This window comes from Peromyscus eremicus, chromosome 23 (assembly GCF_949786415.1).
Source record: "Peromyscus eremicus chromosome 23, PerEre_H2_v1, whole genome shotgun sequence".
NCBI lineage: Eukaryota > Metazoa > Chordata > Mammalia > Rodentia > Cricetidae > Peromyscus > Peromyscus eremicus.
The window spans coordinates 12,330,646-12,348,894 of NC_081438.1; the positions used below are offsets into that span (position 1 = coordinate 12,330,646).

The following is an 18,249-nucleotide window of genomic DNA, read 5'->3' on the forward strand; positions in this document are numbered from 1 at the left end:
TGGTCTATATGGTGAGTTCCAGGCCAGCCAAGATACACGAGATCCTGTCTTGAGAAATCAATAAACAAACAGAATTAGTAGACCTGGCTGCATCTAACAGTGTGGTTGGTAGTGATTGCTTCGAAGGCCTGCAGGGAAACAACACAGCAGAAACCAAGAGACAGAGCTGGTCACTTTCTCCAGCACACAGACAAACGTCTGTTTCTGCCCACTTCCAGGGAACACTCTGGGGGGCAGTGGGAAGATAAGACTCATTCATCTCTTGGCAGCCACCTCTTGTGCTGGGTACAAAGGGAGAAGAAGAGGCAGGCTCCATGTCCACTGGGCTGCTGTTATGGCTTAGACAGTCATCGCCCCTGGGCGGTGGTGGCACACGCCTTTAATCCCAGCACTTGGGGGGCAGAGGTAGGCGGATCTCTGGGAGTTCGAGGCCAGCCTGGTCTACAAAGTGAGATCCAGGACAGGAACCAGTCATCGCCAGTTGTCACTGTGGATAAGTCACAGCACATCCCCCCAAGTCTTTAATCAGGAGGGAACACATCCCAAATACGGAAAGACTTTGGGATGAGACGATGAAGTTGAACTGCCAAAACCATGAGTGTGCCACTGCTCTTTGATATCCTGAGAACAGCACACACTCAGGAGCAGCACACTGCCTAGGCTGACTGCTCAGGTAAAAATAAAGATCCTGCATTCATGCAAATACTCTCAGTAAAAATAAAAAAGAAAAAGGAAATGGAAACCACAGGTAACATTTAAAGATGAAACTGATTTTCAATTATTACTCCAAGAGGAAATAAACGTGCATGCACACACATGCACATGTCTATGCGCGCGCGCGCGCGCGCGCACACACACACACACACACACCCCAGATTCCTATGTCTACAGCACATAAACTCTTTGAAGTCAAGCAGAAGATAAAGACAGCTAACAGCGTAAGGACTTGAAGACAGTGTGTGCCAAGGACCTATAAAGTTACTGTAAATTCAGCCTCCAGCCTTGAATGATTCACACAGCCCACACCCAGGATGGGTGCTTTAAATGGAACTGAATGAGGTGTTTTCCCCAAAAAGAAACTTTTAAAAGAAAGACAGGGCTTCACAACATCTGTCAAAGTCAAATACTTACAGTTTGAAATATGGACGCAGAAGACGGAGGGGTTGATCTGCTCAGTGAGTCTAAAGACGCGGTGAGGAGGGTCTGCCGTCAAGTTCATTGAGTAGACGGCTGCCTTCTGACTACAGAACTGCCCATCACCCCTGAGAGTCAAAGAAAACACAGCGGGTTGGCCGTGCACAGTCCACGCCAGGCCGTCTCGTCTCCAGATCCTTCACTACACTAACAAGAACCACAAGGACGCCGATGGAGTCGGACGTCACAACAGACGCCATTTGTGTTTATTTGCTGTTACAAGTGTGGCACTGAAGCGTTTATCTCTAACAGAAAGAAGACAGGCACAATAACTTTGGCCAGGCATGCTGGTGCACGCCTGTATTCCCAGCACCGGAGCGGTAGAGCCAAGTGGGTCTGTGAGTTCAGGTCTACACAGCAAGTTCCACGTCAGTCAGAGCTACACAGACCCTATCTCAACAATATATAATAATAACAACAACAACAACAACATTTGAGGGAAGGCTGCTGGGTGTGGAGTATAGTGCACTTTTCCATAAACTCGAACAGCATTAAGATTATGATATTTTGGGAGCTGGAGAGGTAGCTCAGTGGTTAAGCATTTACTGCCCTTACAGAGAACCTAGGTTCAGATCCCAGAACCCACATCAAGGCAGCTCATGCCTGTAACTCCAATTCCAGGGGATCTGACACTCTCTTCTGGATTCTGCGGGCACTACGTGTAACCAGCACACACAGCACACACACATATAAATAAAATAAATATAAAAGCATACCAGGAAGTTTTAAAAGTATTCTTATTATATTTGTTTGATATGTGTGTGTGTGTGTGTGTGTGTGTGTGTGTGTGAGAGAGAGAGAGAGAGAGAGAGAGAGAGAGAGAGAGAGAGAGAGCGAGCGAGCGAGCTGCTTTTCCCCGGCACACATGTGAAAGTCAGAGGACAATGTACATGGGTCAGTTCTCCTTTTACTATGCAGGTCCTAGAGCTCAAGCTCAGGTCAGCAGGCTTGGCAGGAAGCGCCTTTACCCACTGAGCCATCCTGCCCTGCTCTCTTCCCCATTCTTCTCTATCTCAGCTACCTGTTCGTTCAGCCAATATCACAGCCTAGAATGCTTGTCCCCCAACTTGTGCTTGAGACTCAGGACTCAGCACAGCTCGGACCGTCTTTTCTAGAAAGTCTTCCGCGCCTAGCTGAGGTAGACGGCATTCTCTGGGGTTCCTCAGGGCCTGCCTCATTCACCCCTCTCCCTCATGCAACAGTAAGCTCTTAAAAGCAGCAGGGCAAACTCAGCTCCATGTCTCTAGTGCTCGGAGGAGGTGCTCAAGAAGGCCCAGAAGGTGGCCAAGCGTAGAGTCCCTGCCTAGCCTGCGCCAGGCCCTGCTTCCGTCCTGCCCCCTCCTGCCCTACAAAGAAGGCCAGGAAGAGGCAGAGGCCACACGCCTCGGGCTTGGTGTCTGCCTGAAAGGTGACAACAGCAGAGGTCAAGCCAGAACTCTCTTACCCTAGTCAACTGGCCTGTGTCACCAGGAACCACACACCTAGAGCCTTGCACACGCTAGGCCAGCACTCCACCACTAAGTGGTATCCCTGCCGGTCAAGACAATTTAATGAAGGCCCGTTACATGGTATCAGCTGGGCAGGCACTGACAGCACCTACAATAAATACTCCTGTCCTCACGAAGGTTCCATCGGGTGGGGGACAGATTCACGCATCTGTCATACGACATACGACAGGAGTTGTTGGCAGTTAAACATAATGAAACCTTTATGAACTGGAGCCTATATAATGGGGCACTCTACAAATTAGCATTAGGGCTTTCGCTATTTTTTTTTTTCTTTCTTTTTTAGAGATAAGGTCTCCCTATAATTGCCCAGGCTATTTTCCAACACAGGAGCTCAAGTGATCCTCCTGCCCCAGGTCTCCCCAAGGAGCTGTGGCTACAGTAGCATGTAATTTGGTTCATAATTCTTTTTTGGGGGGGGGCAGATATCACAAACAAAACTAAGTTTTAAAAAACAGAAGTTGGGCTGGAGAGATGGCTCAGAGGCTCAGAGGTTAAGAGCACTGACTGCTCTTCCAGAGGTCCTGAGTTCAATTCCCAGCACCCACATGGTGGCTCACAACCATCTGTAATGAGATCTGGTGCCCTCTTCTGGCCTGCAGGGACACATGCAGGTAGAACACTGTATACATGATAAATAAATCTTTAAACAAACAAAAAACTCTTAAGTCTTTTCCTGAGAGATTTTGCCCTAAATCTTGTAGTTTGTTGGTTTTTTTTGTTTGTTTGTTTATTAATTTTTTAAATTCTTTTCAGGGGCCCACAACCCGGCTCCTAATAAATACACAGTGATTTATTCTTACTTACGAATGTCTGGCCTTAGCTTGGCTTGTTTCTAGCCAGCTTTTCTTAACTTAAATTATCCCGTCTACCTTTTGCCTCTGGGCTTTTACCTTTCTTTCTTTCTTTCTTTCTTTCTTTCTTTCTTTCTTTCTTTCTTTTTTTTTTTTTTTTTGGTTTTTTTGAGACAGTGTTTCTCTGTGTAGCTCTGCGCCTTTTCCTGGAACTCACTTGGTAGCCCAGGCTGGCTTCGAACTCACAGAGATCCGCCTGGCTCTGCCTCCCGAGTCTGGGATTAAAGGTGTGCGCCACCACCACCACTGGGCCCCTTTCTTTATTCTATATATCTTTCTTCCCTTCTTACTCTGTGGCTGGCCATGTGACTGACCCCTGACGACCTCCTCTCCTTCTCCTTTCCTCGCTCCTCCCTCTTCTCCTATTTGTTTTGCCTAGCAGCCCCGCCTATCCCTCTCCCCTGCCTGGCTATTGGCCGTTCATCTCTTGATTAGACCATCAGGTGTTTTAGGCAGGCAAAGTAACACAGCTTTACAGAATTTAACAAATGCAACATAAAAGAACACAACACATCTTTGCATCATTAAACAAATCTTCCACAGCATAAACAAATGTAACACACCTTAAACTAATATTCCACAACAGGCTCTCAAGTCCACAGAGGAGCTGTTTTTGTAAGATTTATAGACTACAGGCCCGCCTGCTCAGTCACACATCGGTGGCAGCTTTTGCTCAGCTGCAACAGACACTCACGTGACTCGTGAAGACTAACATGTTGCCCGGCTGGCCCTTTACAAAGGCTGCCATCCTCTGTTCTGAAAACTATAGTTCACATCTAGAATTACTGTATTTGGTGGCAAGATGGCTCATAAGGTAAAAGCACCTGCTGCCAAGCTGATGACGTGAGTTTGATCCCTGAGACCCACCTGTGCTGTGGGATGTTTTTCTATATGCTGTGAATATATGCTGCTCCCATTGGTTAATAAACAAAGCTATTTGGCCAATGGTGAGGCAGAAGAAGGTTAGGTGGTACATCCTAACTGAAGATGGAGAAGGAGAAGGGTAGAGAGTCAGAGGAGATGCTGCAAGCCGCCACCAGGAGAAGCAAGATGTGAGAGAGCAGACAATGCCACGAAGCCACGTGGCAAAACACAGATGAATAGGAATGGGTGGAGTCAAGATGTAAGAGCTAGCTAACAAGAAGCCTGAGCCATGGGCCATACGGTTTGTAATTAATATAAGCCTCTGGGTGATTATTTTATAAGCAGCTGTGAGAGCTCGGGTGGGAGAGATCCGTCTGGACCGTGGGTCTAGGAGGGACCAAGAAACTTCCACCTGGGCTGGAGAGATGGCTCAGAGGTTAAGAGCACCGACTACCCTTCCAAAGGTCCTGAGTTCAATTCCCAGCAACCACATGGTGGCTCCAACCATCTGTAATGAGATCTGTCACCCTCTCCTGTATATATAATAATAATAATAATAATAATAATAATAATAATAATAATAAATAAATCAATCTTAAAAAAAAGAAAGAAAGAAACTTCCACCTACACACATGATAGAAGGGGAAAATTGATTCCCTAAAGTTGTCCTCTGACCTCCACTTGGGCACCATAGTTTGAGCACACATATACACACAAATAAATAAATATGTAATTTAAAAAGGCTGCACAGGGGCTGGGTGTTACAATGCGTGTCTTTAATCCCTGTCCTCAAGAAGCAGAGGCAGGCAGTTCAATGCCAGGCTGGTCTACAAAGTGAGTTCCAGGACAGCCAGGGCTGCATAAAGAGACCCTGTCTCAAAAATTTAAGGGGGCCAGAGCTATGACTCATCGGTTAGTTAAAAGCGTGTACTGCTCTTGAAGAAGACCCAAGTTTGGTTCCCAGAACCTATGCTGGGTGGTTCCCAGTACCTATGCTGGGCGGCTCTCAAACTCCTATGACTCCAGGTCCAGGGAACCCAACACCCTCTTCTGGTCTCAGCAGGCAACTATACCCATGTGCATACCCTCCCCACACCCTGCCTAAGACACACATGCATACACATAATTAAAAATAAAAATAATAAAAGGTAGCTGGGTGGTGGTAGCACATGCCTTTATTCCCAGCACTCAGGAGGCAGAGGCAGGTAGATCTCTGAGTTCAAGGCCAGACTAGTCTACATAAGAAGTTCTAAGCCAGCTAGGGATATACAGTGAAACCCTGTCTCAAAAAAACTTAATTACTGTATTTTAATAAATGGCACTCCAATTCAAAAATTATATTCTCCCCCCCCCGCCCCCCCAGCTGAGGATTGAACCCAGGGCCTTGGGCTTGCTAGGCAAACGCTCTACCACTGAGCTAAATCCCCAGCCCCAAAAATGACATTCTTACAGGGCTGGTGGTATATGCTTACAGACCCAAGACAAGAGCAGACTTATTTTCAAGGAAGGCTAAACCATGCTCTAGTCCTGGAAGCCAGAAAAGGACCCCCTCCAGCAACCTGCTCTCCAAGCTTCTTCACAACGTTTGAGGGGGATTCGGTTTCTCTGATGGGTTGATAAAAGGATTTCCCATGGCAAGAGTCCACTGTGTTTCCAAAAGGACTAAGCCTGCCATGTGGCTCTCACTGAATTCCAGTCAGCTCTCTCTGCAGTAAGCTGGTCCCACCCTGAATGCATGAACCTTTTCAAAGGCCCACTATTTTTTGCAAAACCCTCTGACACAGGAGACGAGATTACTCAGAACTGATCACTTCTTCATCTTGCATTCCCATGAGAACGTCTCTCTCATCATTTCCCAGGCACTGTGAACTGAAAATCCTTGCTTTGTTTATAACCAGAGGGGTGCACACCAAGTATCCCAACTAACTAGTTAGTGTCCACAGAAAGAGCTGGGAAAGACAGGGGCTGGGAAGGTGGCTCAGAGGGTAAAGCACTCAACTCAGAAGCATGAGGGCCTGAGTTCGGTTCCCAGCATGGATAAAAGCCAGGCACTGGTGGGTATCTGCATCAGGGCACTGGGCAGGGGAGGAGACAAGCCGTCAGCCAGCCAGTCTGGCCAAAAAAACAAAAAAGAGCTCCATGTTCAGTGTGAAGACCCATCTCAAAAATGAAGGTGGAGCTGGGTGGTGCTGCTATAGGCCTTTAATCCCAGCACTAGGGAGGCCAGCCTGGTCTAGAGTGAGTTCCTGGACAGCCAGGGCTACACAGAGAAACACTGTCTTGAAACAAAATTAAGGTGGAAAGCAATAGATGACGAGACCCATGTTGACCTCTGGCCAACTCCCATGACTACAGAGATAAGCACACCCATACTTATACTATACATGCACACCCATGCATATACTATACACACACACAAAGGTGCACGCACACACACCTAGGCTGTATGAGACGAATTCACAGGTACAAACTGGTGACACATTATCTCTGCACAGCTCAAATATTAATCTACAAACACGGAGAGTCTTACTTCATAACACTCCAGAGCAGTGGTTCTCAACCTTCCTGATGCTGTGACCCTTTAATACAGTTCCTCATGCTGTGGTGACCCCCTACCATAAAATTATTTCGTTGCTACTTCATAACTGTCATTTTTTCTGGTTATGAATGGCAATGTAACTATCTGATATACAGGATATCTGATATGTGACCCCCAAAGGTCACGACCCCACAGGCTGAGAACCGCTCCTCTAGAGGTAACTAACACACGTGCCCTTCCATTGCCCACACTGTTGTGGGGTTGCATGCAGACAAGCAACTGCTTCTGACACACAGGGCTTTGCACAGCAGGGCTTCTGCATAGTGAGGAACACGCTTTGTGTCCACAAATTTTATCGTCCTGGCCAGGTTGCCATCAGAACTCCCTGTCGTGTGCTTACGTGACAACTGGGACTGAGCAGGCAGAGAAGACGCTGAAATCCATGGTGCTGCAGTCAGGGTCACAACAGCAGTTGACATCGCACTGTGCTGGAAGCAGGTCACAGACACACAGAGCAGCAACTGAAAAATAAAGATGGGGGTGGGGGGTGGTGTTCAGAGGGTCAGAGGGTAGGTTGTTACTGCTCCCTGCCACCAAAGGACCCCAGAAGTCAATGTCACAAAATATCTAGTTTCTATGGTGCTTGGGGGAAAGAAAGCTACATCAGTCACTGAGTACCCCACATCAGGGTCTCCCTGAGGTGGCTGCAGATGCCTGCACTCCTTCAGAGTAGATTCCAAGGAAGGGTTGTTGGGCAATTCATCCCTTTCCTCACACACCTCGGGTGTTTTTTATTTTCATTTTTTTTTTTTCAAGAAAGGGTTTCTCTGCCTTGGCTGTCTTGGAACTCACTCTGTAGCCCAGGCTGGCCTCAAACCTGGAGATCCCCCTGCCTCTGCCTCCTGAGTGCTGGGATTAACCATTGGGATTAAAGGCTTTTTCAGCTGGTTGCTTTGAAACTGAACTCCTAGTCATAAGATCCTGACCAATAAGCAAATGTTCCTATTTTGGCTTAAAATGTCCTTTTTTCTTTTCTTTTAAAGACAAGGTTTCTCTGTGTAGCCCTGGCTGTCCTGAAATTCACTCTGTAGACCAGGCTGGCCTCGAATTCAGAAATCTGCCTGCCTCTGCCTCCCGAGTTCTAGGATTAAAGGTGTGCACCACCACTGCCCAGCCAAAATGTTCTTTTTTTTTTTTTTTTAATTTTAAAATTTACAATACAGGGTAATAAATTTATGGCAGAATAATACAGCATGGAGGAAAAGTAGGAACCCCACTCCTCACTCTGGTAGCAACTCTGACCTTATCCACCCTGCCGGTCATCTTGACTCTTCAGCACTCCACTGTTAGCCCTCCTTCACAGACGGAGAAGCTCCACATGAGCAGAGAGAGCCTCCTCCAACAGTCTCCGAGAGCTCTGGGCACTGAGTATTTGACTATACTGTTTCAATTCATTACTAACGTTACTGCCCTACTCATTCATTCTCTGTCAAACAGAGAAAAACCCTTTGAAAGAAATAACAGAGAGCCTGGGGGCTGGGCGGGTCAGAGCACTGGCTGCTCTTGCAATGGATCTAACTTTGGTTCCTAGAACCCACATGACAGCACATAGCCATCTGTAACTCCGGTTCCAGGGGATCTGATGCCCTCTTCTGGCCTCTGCAGGTACCAGGCACCCTTAGAGTACACAGATATACATGCAGGCAAAACAGCCATCCACAGAAGATAAAAATGAATAAATCTTTTTTTGGAAAACAATCTCAAGCTACAAACACAGGAAAGGATTTTAGTAAAATGCTTATAGGATGTCACAATGACATTCTTGAATGTCTGAATGAATGGTTTCACATTGAAAAATAGCTCTAGAGACAGGAGGCCAACACCTGTGCCTCCCAGTCAAGAAGGTATGCAGGTTATAGGCCAGTCTGGTCAACTTAGCAAAACTGTCAGGAAGGGAGCTAGGCAGGAAGGAGAAGACGGGACACTGGAAGGGTTTTAGAGCAGGCTGGAGATATGGTTCAGGAGTTAAGAGCACATACTGCAGGCTGGAGAGATGGCCCAGTGGTTAAGGGCACTGGCTGCTCTTCCAGACGTGAGTTCAATTCCCAGCAACCACATGGTGGCTCACAACCATCTGTAATGAGATCTGGTGCCCTCTTCTGGCCTGCAGGCATACATTCATGCAGAACACTGTATATATAATAAATAAATCTTAAAAAAACAAAACAAAACAAAACACATACTGCTCATGCACAGGACCCAAGTTCTATTCCCAGCACCCAAGTCAGGCAGCTCACAATCACTGAATCCAGCTCTAAGGGCTTTGAGGCCCTCTTCTGACCTCCGAGGGCACCAGTACTCATGTGCACAACTCACACACAGATATGCAAATATGCACACATAATTTAAAATAAAATTTAAGTTTTAGAAAAATACCCCCCAATGGTATAACATGCTCTAGAGAAGCATGAAGAGAAAGTAAAGTTTATTGATAAATGCATAAAGCTTTCTTAGTCCAAGAGACAAATGTGCTCCCTCTAAGAGAAGATTCTCTTTAGCCAAGGACTCCTGTGTATGCTCACTAAAATAATACTGAAATTCCTGAACTGGGGCTGGAAAATAAAGGGAGCAATTAGGCCCACCGCCTCACGTGTTTAAAATTGTAACACGATTTGTTGTCAAAGCTTCAGGCCCTGCTAAGTAACTAGATAAGGATTAGACACATGATGGGGTTGTTGTGAGGATTAAATGAATTACCTCACAGTAAAATACTTGGCAGGGTGCCTGCCACACAGTAGACAATTAATAAGTGAGTTCTACTCAGTGAAGAACTGTCCTTTAAAAGGATGAAGTGTAAGGCCGGGCGGTGGTAGCAGCGCACACCTTTGGTCCCAGCACTCGGGAGGCGGAGGCAGGTGGATCTCTGTGAGTTCGGAGGCCAGCTTGGTCTACAGAGTGAGTTCCAGGACAGCTAGGGCTACACAGAGAAATCCTGCCTCTAAAAAAAATAAACCAACACCCCCTCAAAGAAAAACCTTATGGAGTTTCAGACACAAAATACCTGGCTATATTGTCCCCACATATAATGATTTGACTTCTCTGCTAATTCACAAGTCAGCAAGTTAAACACAAAGCAGAGAGTCTGGTTTATATATTCAAGTATCAAATGTATTTCTCATTTGTTTCCCCGTTTGGTGTTGGAGATTGAACCCACAGCCTCCTACATGCTAAGTGAACACCCAACCACTGAACCACACCACCCACTAGCCTTTGTATTTTTTTTTTCTCATAAACTACTCATAGTTTTCAAAGGAGGCCTCCAAGAAGAATAAGCTGAAATTAACTCGAAGAGTTCAGGATAAGCAGACAAAGACAATTCTTTTGAGTTATCTATACGCTTAGCCTTACTGGGTGAAAGATCTTTTTCTCTCAAACAGTGATAAAAATCACACACAAACACACACTGCTACTCTCAATCCAGACAAGACTGTCTGAAATTCTTTTTCTGAAGTCACAGCTCCACTGAGAACCTAATGACTGCTACAAACCCTCACCCTAGGAAAAAATGCGGTTACAAAATTTCACAAACGCAAAGGGTCACAGAGCCCCTGAAGTCACAGGTGTAAAGTCAGATTATCAAATATTCACTAAATGTGTAACTGCAAGAATAAAAGATCAGTTTCTCAGCTGGTGATATGGTACAGATAAAGGCACTTGCCAACAGGCCAGGCACCCACTTGGTTTGGGAGGAGCAAATTTCAAGCTGTCCTATGACCTCCACATGGCCGTGGTATCTCGTGCCCAAATACATAAATAAGTAAATGCAATATTTTTTTTTAAGTAAGACCAGTTTCTGAGACACATTCATTATCCATAAACACAAACCCTCATATCTGGGCCTAAGCCCTGACCTTACACTTTCCCTCTTCCCACTCAACACTGGAGGCAAGCCGAAATCAACAGAGAAAGGCCTTCCCCATTCATTCTAAGTGAGCTACACCTTTGGCGTCTGAAATGTACTCATTGAAAAGTTCAACAGAGCCTATGCGTTCATTTCCTCCACGTTCCAGAAACTAATTTCATCTTCAGCTGCGCGAATTTATTCATTATGAACTTTGGCATGAACATTGCCGGGGACTACTGAAGTTTTCCAAGATCTGAGAGTGTCCCACTTAGGCCCCGCTTTCCGCGCTCCGTTCTCCCTCTCTGGGTGATGACAGGGAGCCTGAGAAGGATGGAACTTGGAGCGGTTATCATTTTTCGTACGTTCTCACTAGTCTTCTACTCGCTCCAGGGAGTTAACACTTTGTACCCACCATCTGTCACCGGGGTGGGCCTGGGGCCAGAGAGCTCCGGAGCCCTGGGAGTCCCCGGGGTCCTAGGCGACGAGGAGGGCTTGAGAGTGGCTGGGGTGGCCTCGGTGGAGTTGAGGTCCTCCTTCGTCATGGTCGGAGTGCCCACAGCCGGGGTAGCTGCAGCCGGGGTGCCCACAGCCGGGGTAGCTGCAGCCGGGGTGGCCACAGCTGGGGTAGCCGCAGCCGGAGTGGCCACGGCCGGGGTAGCCGCAGCCGGGGTGGCCACAGCTGGGGTAGCCACGGCCTGGGTGCTCGCAGAAGCGCAGCAGCTCAGCAGCACCAGCAGGAGCAGCGGGAAGCCCCGCGGCCCCATGGCCGAGCAGAGCATCCCGGGCCCGGGACTCAGGCCTGTGAGTTGCCAGGCAACAAACACAGCCGAGCGCAAGGTATCATGGGAAAGGGCGCCCGAGGCCGCCATAGTATGAAGGAGGAGGTGGAGCCTGGAGCCAGGCCTGTGGGGATAGGCTTAAGGCCCGACAATCACGACGGGGGCGGGGCTAGGGGCGGAGACTACGCCAGGCTTGTAAGGTCCGGACTGAGTGGGCACTGCAGGGGCGGGGACTGACCAAAAGAGGAGGGCGGGGCCAGGACCTGCGGGGGCGGAGCCTGAGGCTGCTCTTTCTGGTTGTGACAGCCTGCGTGCGGTCTTTCGGGCGGTTTCAAAAATGTAGATTCCAAGCTACAGCCTCATGGTATTTGGAGTCAGTCGAGTCTAGGACAGAGCTTAGAAGTGAGTATTTCTAATAAAAAGACCCGCAGCTGACGGGTGGAGGGAAATTTAGAAGCGATTCGGGTCCTTTGAAGGAATATGGAGTTCAGTCACATCTCCACCATCTTTGAATTCCCTATCTCAGATCACTGGCTTTGCCTCCTTTGCCTTTAGATACATCGCAGGAGGTCGCCAGACGACTTCTACCCACAGTATTTATGATGAGAAAAAAAAAAAACAACAACCCACCTTAATTAAACAGGATCTCACTGTGTGGCCCAGACTGACCTCAAACTCAGGGCAGTCCTGCCTCAGTCTCCAAAGACAGGCGAGCGCCACCGCGTCCAGCCTCCATTTCTGCCTTTATGATTATATGACTTCGGGAGGTTTTTTTCAAGTCTTTTTTTTTTTTCCAAAAGGTTTATTTGTTTATATGTTTTATGTATATAGGTGTTTTGTTTGTATGCATGCACACCAGAAGAGGGCACCAGATCTCATTACAGATGGTTGTGAGCCACCATGTGGGTGCTGGGAACTGAACTCAGGACCTCTGGAAGAGCAGCCAGTGCTCTTAACAGCTGACTCATCTCTCCAGCCCCTCCTGAAGTCTTATAGTCCCAAGCTTCCAACCATTTTGTGAAAAGTCCTCCAAGTCCTCTTGTCCAGTTGCAATCCCTGATGAACCCAGTGTAATTGTTTGACCTTTGACTTCTGTAAAAGTCAAAATGTGGCCAGGCAGTGGTGGTGCACACCTTTAATCCCAACACTTGGGAGGCAGAGGCAGGCAGATCTCTGTGAGTCTGAGCCTGGTCTACAGAGGAAGTTCCAGGACAGGCTCTGAAGCTACCCAGAGAAACCCTGAGTCAAAAAAAAAAAAAAAAAAAAAGGAACCAGTACATCCATCTATGCTGGAGTTTCTTCCCAGCCAACATTTTTATTGGCAACAAGTATCCCCAAACTGAATATATTGCAGATGTTCATCCATTTACTGGGCAGTAGAATTTGGTTTGTTTCCAGTGATTTTTGTTTGTTTCTTGTTTTAAGATTTATTTATTATGTACACAGAAGAGGGCGCCAGATCTCATTGCAGATGGTTGTGAGCCACCATGTGGGTGCTGGGAATTGAACTCAGGACCTCTGAAAGAACAGTCAGTGCTCTTAACCTCTAAGCCATCTCTGCAGCCCACAGTTTCCAGTGATTTTTATAAAGCCACTTTGACCGGTTTGCTATGGACTTCAAGTGGGCGTGTGTTTTCATTTCTCCTGTATGCCCTTCCTAGGAGTGTGTCCTACGGTCCTGTGTGTTCGTAAGTTTATAGGAAACTGCCTAACGTTCCTCCAGAGCGACTTTCCAGCTTTGTTTTCCCCACCAATAATTTCTTAGCTCCAGTTTCACAAGCTCTTGAAACACTGGGAGTTTAGGTATACTCAATTTTATTTCCATTTTTGGTTTTGGCTAACTTGAAAGGCCTTTGTTGGTATCTCACTGTTGGTTAATTAGTTAGCTGTTGTTGTTGTTTTTAGATGTTGTTGTTGTTTTTAAGACAGGGTCTCTCATGTGGCACAGGCTGGCCTAAAACTCTGTATGTAAATAAGAATGACATTGGACTTCTGGTCTTCCTCCCAAGTGGATGGGGATGGCAGGTACCTATCACCATACCCAGTGTATATGACACCAGAGATAAACCTGGGAGTTCATTCCTACTAGATAAGCATTCTACCAACTGAACCATATTCCCAGCTGTTTGCTTGTTTGCTCTGTGTGTGTGTGTGTGTGTGTGTGTGTGTGTGTGTGTGTGTGTGTGTGTGTGTTTGAGACAAAATCTTACTGTGTAGCCTCCATCCAGTCTTCCAAATGATGGAAGTGCGGGTGTGTGCATCCTCAACCTAGTTGGCTCTTAATCCCACTGATGTGAAGTGACACATTGACTTCGTAGTTTAATTCTGAGATATTAAAAGCACCCAGAGTCTGAGCCCAGGTGTCGTGACTCCCTTGGAAGGCTCAGGCAGGAGGATAGTCCCAACTTCAAGGCCACCCTGAGCTGCATGGAAAAATCGTGTCTGAAAGAAAGAAAAACAGAAAGGAAAGCAGATGCATATTGTAGTGGGAATTCTAAGTGGTCTTGATAATAAAAACCCGAAGTCAGATATCATGGTAAATGCTGAAAGATCAGAGGGACAAAGGAGCAAGCCACAGCCACTTCTTCCTTCTAGGAATCCGCAGACTGAAAAGGGGCTGAGCTCCTGTCTCCTCCCGCCTTATATTCCTCTCTCCACCTATCATATCACTTCCTGTCTCCACTCACTAGTGGATGGATTAATAATGTCTGCCACTGGTGCAGGGAGCCACAGTGGTTGGTCTGCTGTGAACCAACAGGTTTTTACCCTATATGTAGGGAAAGTGGGGCTCACCTGGAGTCAGGGTTGGTTCCCCGCATCTCCGATACTGTTCTCTAGAGTTCTTAAAACTGGCAGGGTCTAAGCATAGAATAGCAACAAGAGTTCTCTTGAGGATCTTTGAGAAACTCAGTTTCTATAGCATAGACATGGTTTTGGATACAACACAGAATGGTGAAATTCATATTGTTGACTCAAGTATTTAACATTTTGTTCTGTTTGGGGACCTTACCACACTGGGGGTTTTTCCAGTGATGGACATAGTCTAGGACAAGTACTCCCCCCACACACACACACTCTGACCCAAAGGGGACACAGCACACGCCCAGTATAGGGGTCCCCATAGTCATAGGCTATCCTAAGGAACTACAAGCAACATCAAAGCTGGTTTCTTTCAGCCACTTTGACCAGGTGGTTGATGGAAGTTGGACCATTGTCATAGGAGCAGGAGATAATTTGAAGTGATGACTTTCACCTGTGCTCGGTCAGACCTAGCCAGAAAAGTGAGCAGGTGGTGGCTTTTGGGGGACTTAAAGGCAGCTGCCCCCTGAGGCAGGATGTGTGGTTTATAACACTGTTAGTGTTCATGGCCCCACTACAGAAAGAGCTTGATTAGTCTATTTGAGCATCCTCAGTCTCCAAATCTCAAGTGCAGCTGACAGCTCTGGATACTGTAGACCTGTCCCCTCAGCTCCAAGGTAGGTAAGCCAAGAACGTGTGAGAAAAGGCAGCACAGCTTCTCCCACACCGTGAGACTTCCAACCCAGTGTGCATGCCCTTGTGTATGTCAAGAACACGGCCAGAACTGGGCACAACTCTCTAGAATTGTTGTGTTACAAAGCAGAAAGGTTGGCTCGGGGAAGATGGCCCCACTTTTAGCAGGGCCCTGGTTAAGTTGGGAGTTTGACTTTTAGACTCAGAAGTCAGATTCAGAACAGTAAGGGTTCAGTGGCTCATCACTGTTGGCTTGAAGATTAGCTGAGCTCTGTGAGGTAGGAGGCTCAGGGGCTGGGGCGGTAGCCATACTAACGAGCCAAAGACATCAATCCCTCATACCCAGGACTGAATTATAAATGTGAGTTTAGATTTGCCAGGGGGGAGGGGGGGGCAAAGGCTCAGTTTAACACATGAATCTCTGTTCAGATTAGAGGGGACCCTCGGTTAGTCTTTAAGACTAGAATATCGCCGGGCGGTGGTGGCGCACGCCTTTAATCCCAACACTTGGGAGGCAGAGGCAGGCGGATCTCTGTGAGTTCGACGCCATCCTGGACTACAGAATGAGTTCCAGGAAAGGCGCAAAGCTACACAGAGAAACCCTGTCTCGAAAAACCAAAAATAAATAAATAAATAAATAAAATTCGAGGTACAGCATATAATTCCCGCACTTAGAAGGGGAAGGCAGGAAAATCAGGAGTTCAAGGTCAGCCTCAGCTGCACAATAAGGTCAAAGCTAAGCCTGGGCTACATGAGACCCTGTCTAAGAAAAAAATACAAAGAGCCTCAAAAAATGGGTTAGAGCTACCTTGTTATTCCCCTGAGATCTGCTGCTCTTTCCTCCCCAACTTCTATTTGGGGTTCTATGTTGTAAACATGTTTTCATCCTTGTACTGGGGGACCTGCAGGAAGTCCCTCATTTGGTTCCACCCGTGACCCCAAATTTAATGGGAAGAATGGACAGATTTAAATGCAAAATCGAGGCTGGAGAGATGGCTATGTGGTTAAGATTGTTTACTGCCCTTTGCAGAAGACTGGGATTCGGTCCCTAGCACCCACTCCAGGCAGCTCACAACTGCTTGTTAGTCTAACTCTAAGGGACAGGCTCCCTCTTCTGGCCTCTTTGGGCATCTGCATTCACATGCACATATACACACACCCAGACACACATCATTAATAAATCCTTAAAGAAATCATATAAAATGCATTATTAATGGGCCACTGTGTGGTTTATTAAAAGCCAGGCATGGCAGTAAGCACCTGTCATCCCAGCACTCAGGACCCTAAGGCAGGCAAGTTCAAGGCCAGTGTGGACCATATAGTGAGACACTCCCCGACATCTCCAAGACAAACAGGCACAAATCCTCCAGAACCCTGAACCAAATGAACTTCTTTACAAATCAGAGAGAAAAATAAAAAAAGCAAATACAAGACAGGATAATAAATCTTTGGCTCCTGAGTTTTGGTCCCCTTCTAACCCTAGGAGCCTTTCTGGTGTTCTTCAGCTCCATCTAGCTGCCTTGCTATTCCGCAATTCCCTCAGCAAGGCTTGGGGTTCTCCCACTCAGCCAGACCGTGGGTCCTGTCTTTCAGGAAGTACCTGGGACGTCTGCTGAGCAGTGTGTCTCCCAATTGTCTCTGGGTGTACACCTTTTGATCCCTTTATCATCACTTCAGGAGCGTGTCTGTGGAGACTGACAACTGTGGACTTGTCTAGCATGTTTCTGTGTTTTAGGGAACATCCTGTGTCAGGCGTGGACAGGCAGGAAAAAGATGAAAAGAGACACATTCTCTGAGGAGCAGCATAGCACGTGGCTGAGGCACGGGGATGTATGGCAAAAATCTCTCTACCGTCAAGTTTTGCTGTTAATCTAAATTGCCCTTTAAAATGTTGAAAATCAGAGGCTGGTGAGGTGACTCCATGGTTAAGAGCACTGGCTGCTCTTCCAGAGGACCAGGGTTCAATTTCCAGCACCCACATGGCAGCTCACAACTGTCTAAAACTCAAGTTCTAGTGGATCCGACTCCCTCACAAAGACATGCAGGTCAAACACCAATGGATATAAAAATAAAAAAGAAATCTGAAAATGTTAAAGATCAGACACAGGCCAGGCATGGACACACTCCTTTAATCCTAGCACTCAGGGCTGGAAGGCAGAGGCTGGTTTTGTGAATTTTAGGTCAACATTATCTACATAGAGAAATACAAGTCAGTCCAGGTTACATAGCGAGACAACATCTCAAAAACAAATCCAAATGCAAACACCACACACACACACACACACACACACACACACACACACACACACAGCCATCCTGATGAAGGCTCATTGGGTATAGTATAGGCACTTGCTGCTAAGCCTGATAACCTGAGTTTGATCCCTGGGACCCACATGGTAGAAAGAGAGAACTTCCTTAAATTGTCCTCTGACTTCCTTACACGCCCTAGCATATGCAGCCACACATGGTAGGGCCCAAGTTCAGTTCCCAGCGCCAATGGTCTGGCGGCTCACAACTGTGTGTAACCCCAGTGCTAGGAATGTGATGCCCCCTGCTGGCCTCCACAGACATTGCACCTATGTGGCACACATATGCACATAAAAAATTAAAAAGTCAAAGTTTAGAACACATCTCAGAGCAGTGTTTGGGTTCAACTCCCCCCACCCCCACTTCTAACACCTGCTAGTCATGTGACTGTGGATTTGTTCTGTGTGCTCAGATTCCTATAAGAAAGGGTGGCAGTGGTAAAATGTGAGGTGGCATGGCACTGGCCGTTTACTAAGCTCTCAAAGGGGCTTGAAAACATTACCCGGGAAGGGGCAGAGTTCCACATATGGAGATGATGGGCGCAGGCTGATCCAGCACACATAAAACTAAAGAAAATGTAACATTGCCTTGACGTTGACCCAACCTGCCTGAAGGTTTCCAAACTCTGCTGTTCTGAACATGGCAGTTGCACCTTCTACCTGCAGGTGGCAGCATTTGTCATTAAAACTCTCCCTCTCCAAGCGTGGGGAAGAAAGACTATTTTTTCATTGGCTCCTGGTTATTCCATGAATGTTAGAGTGTTAACTGAGCACCTACTAGGTGTGGAGAACCAGTGAGGCCACAGTAGTTG

At 47.0% G+C, this 18,249-nt stretch overlaps 1 protein-coding gene across 1 annotated transcript in view; it reads right to left on the minus strand.

The window, feature by feature from the left end:
- The window catches only part of Tctn1 (tectonic family member 1), a 27,907-nt gene extending 16,247 nt beyond the window's left edge, over positions 1 to 11,660 (minus strand). The window contains 3 exon segments of the mRNA XM_059249079.1: positions 1,132 to 1,262; positions 7,357 to 7,477; positions 11,273 to 11,660. Of these exon segments, the coding sequence (XP_059105062.1) occupies positions 1,132 to 1,262; positions 7,357 to 7,477; positions 11,273 to 11,639 (619 nt within the window). The 5' untranslated portion in view covers positions 11,640 to 11,660.
- Between the last annotated feature and the right edge of the window lie 6,589 nt (positions 11,661 to 18,249).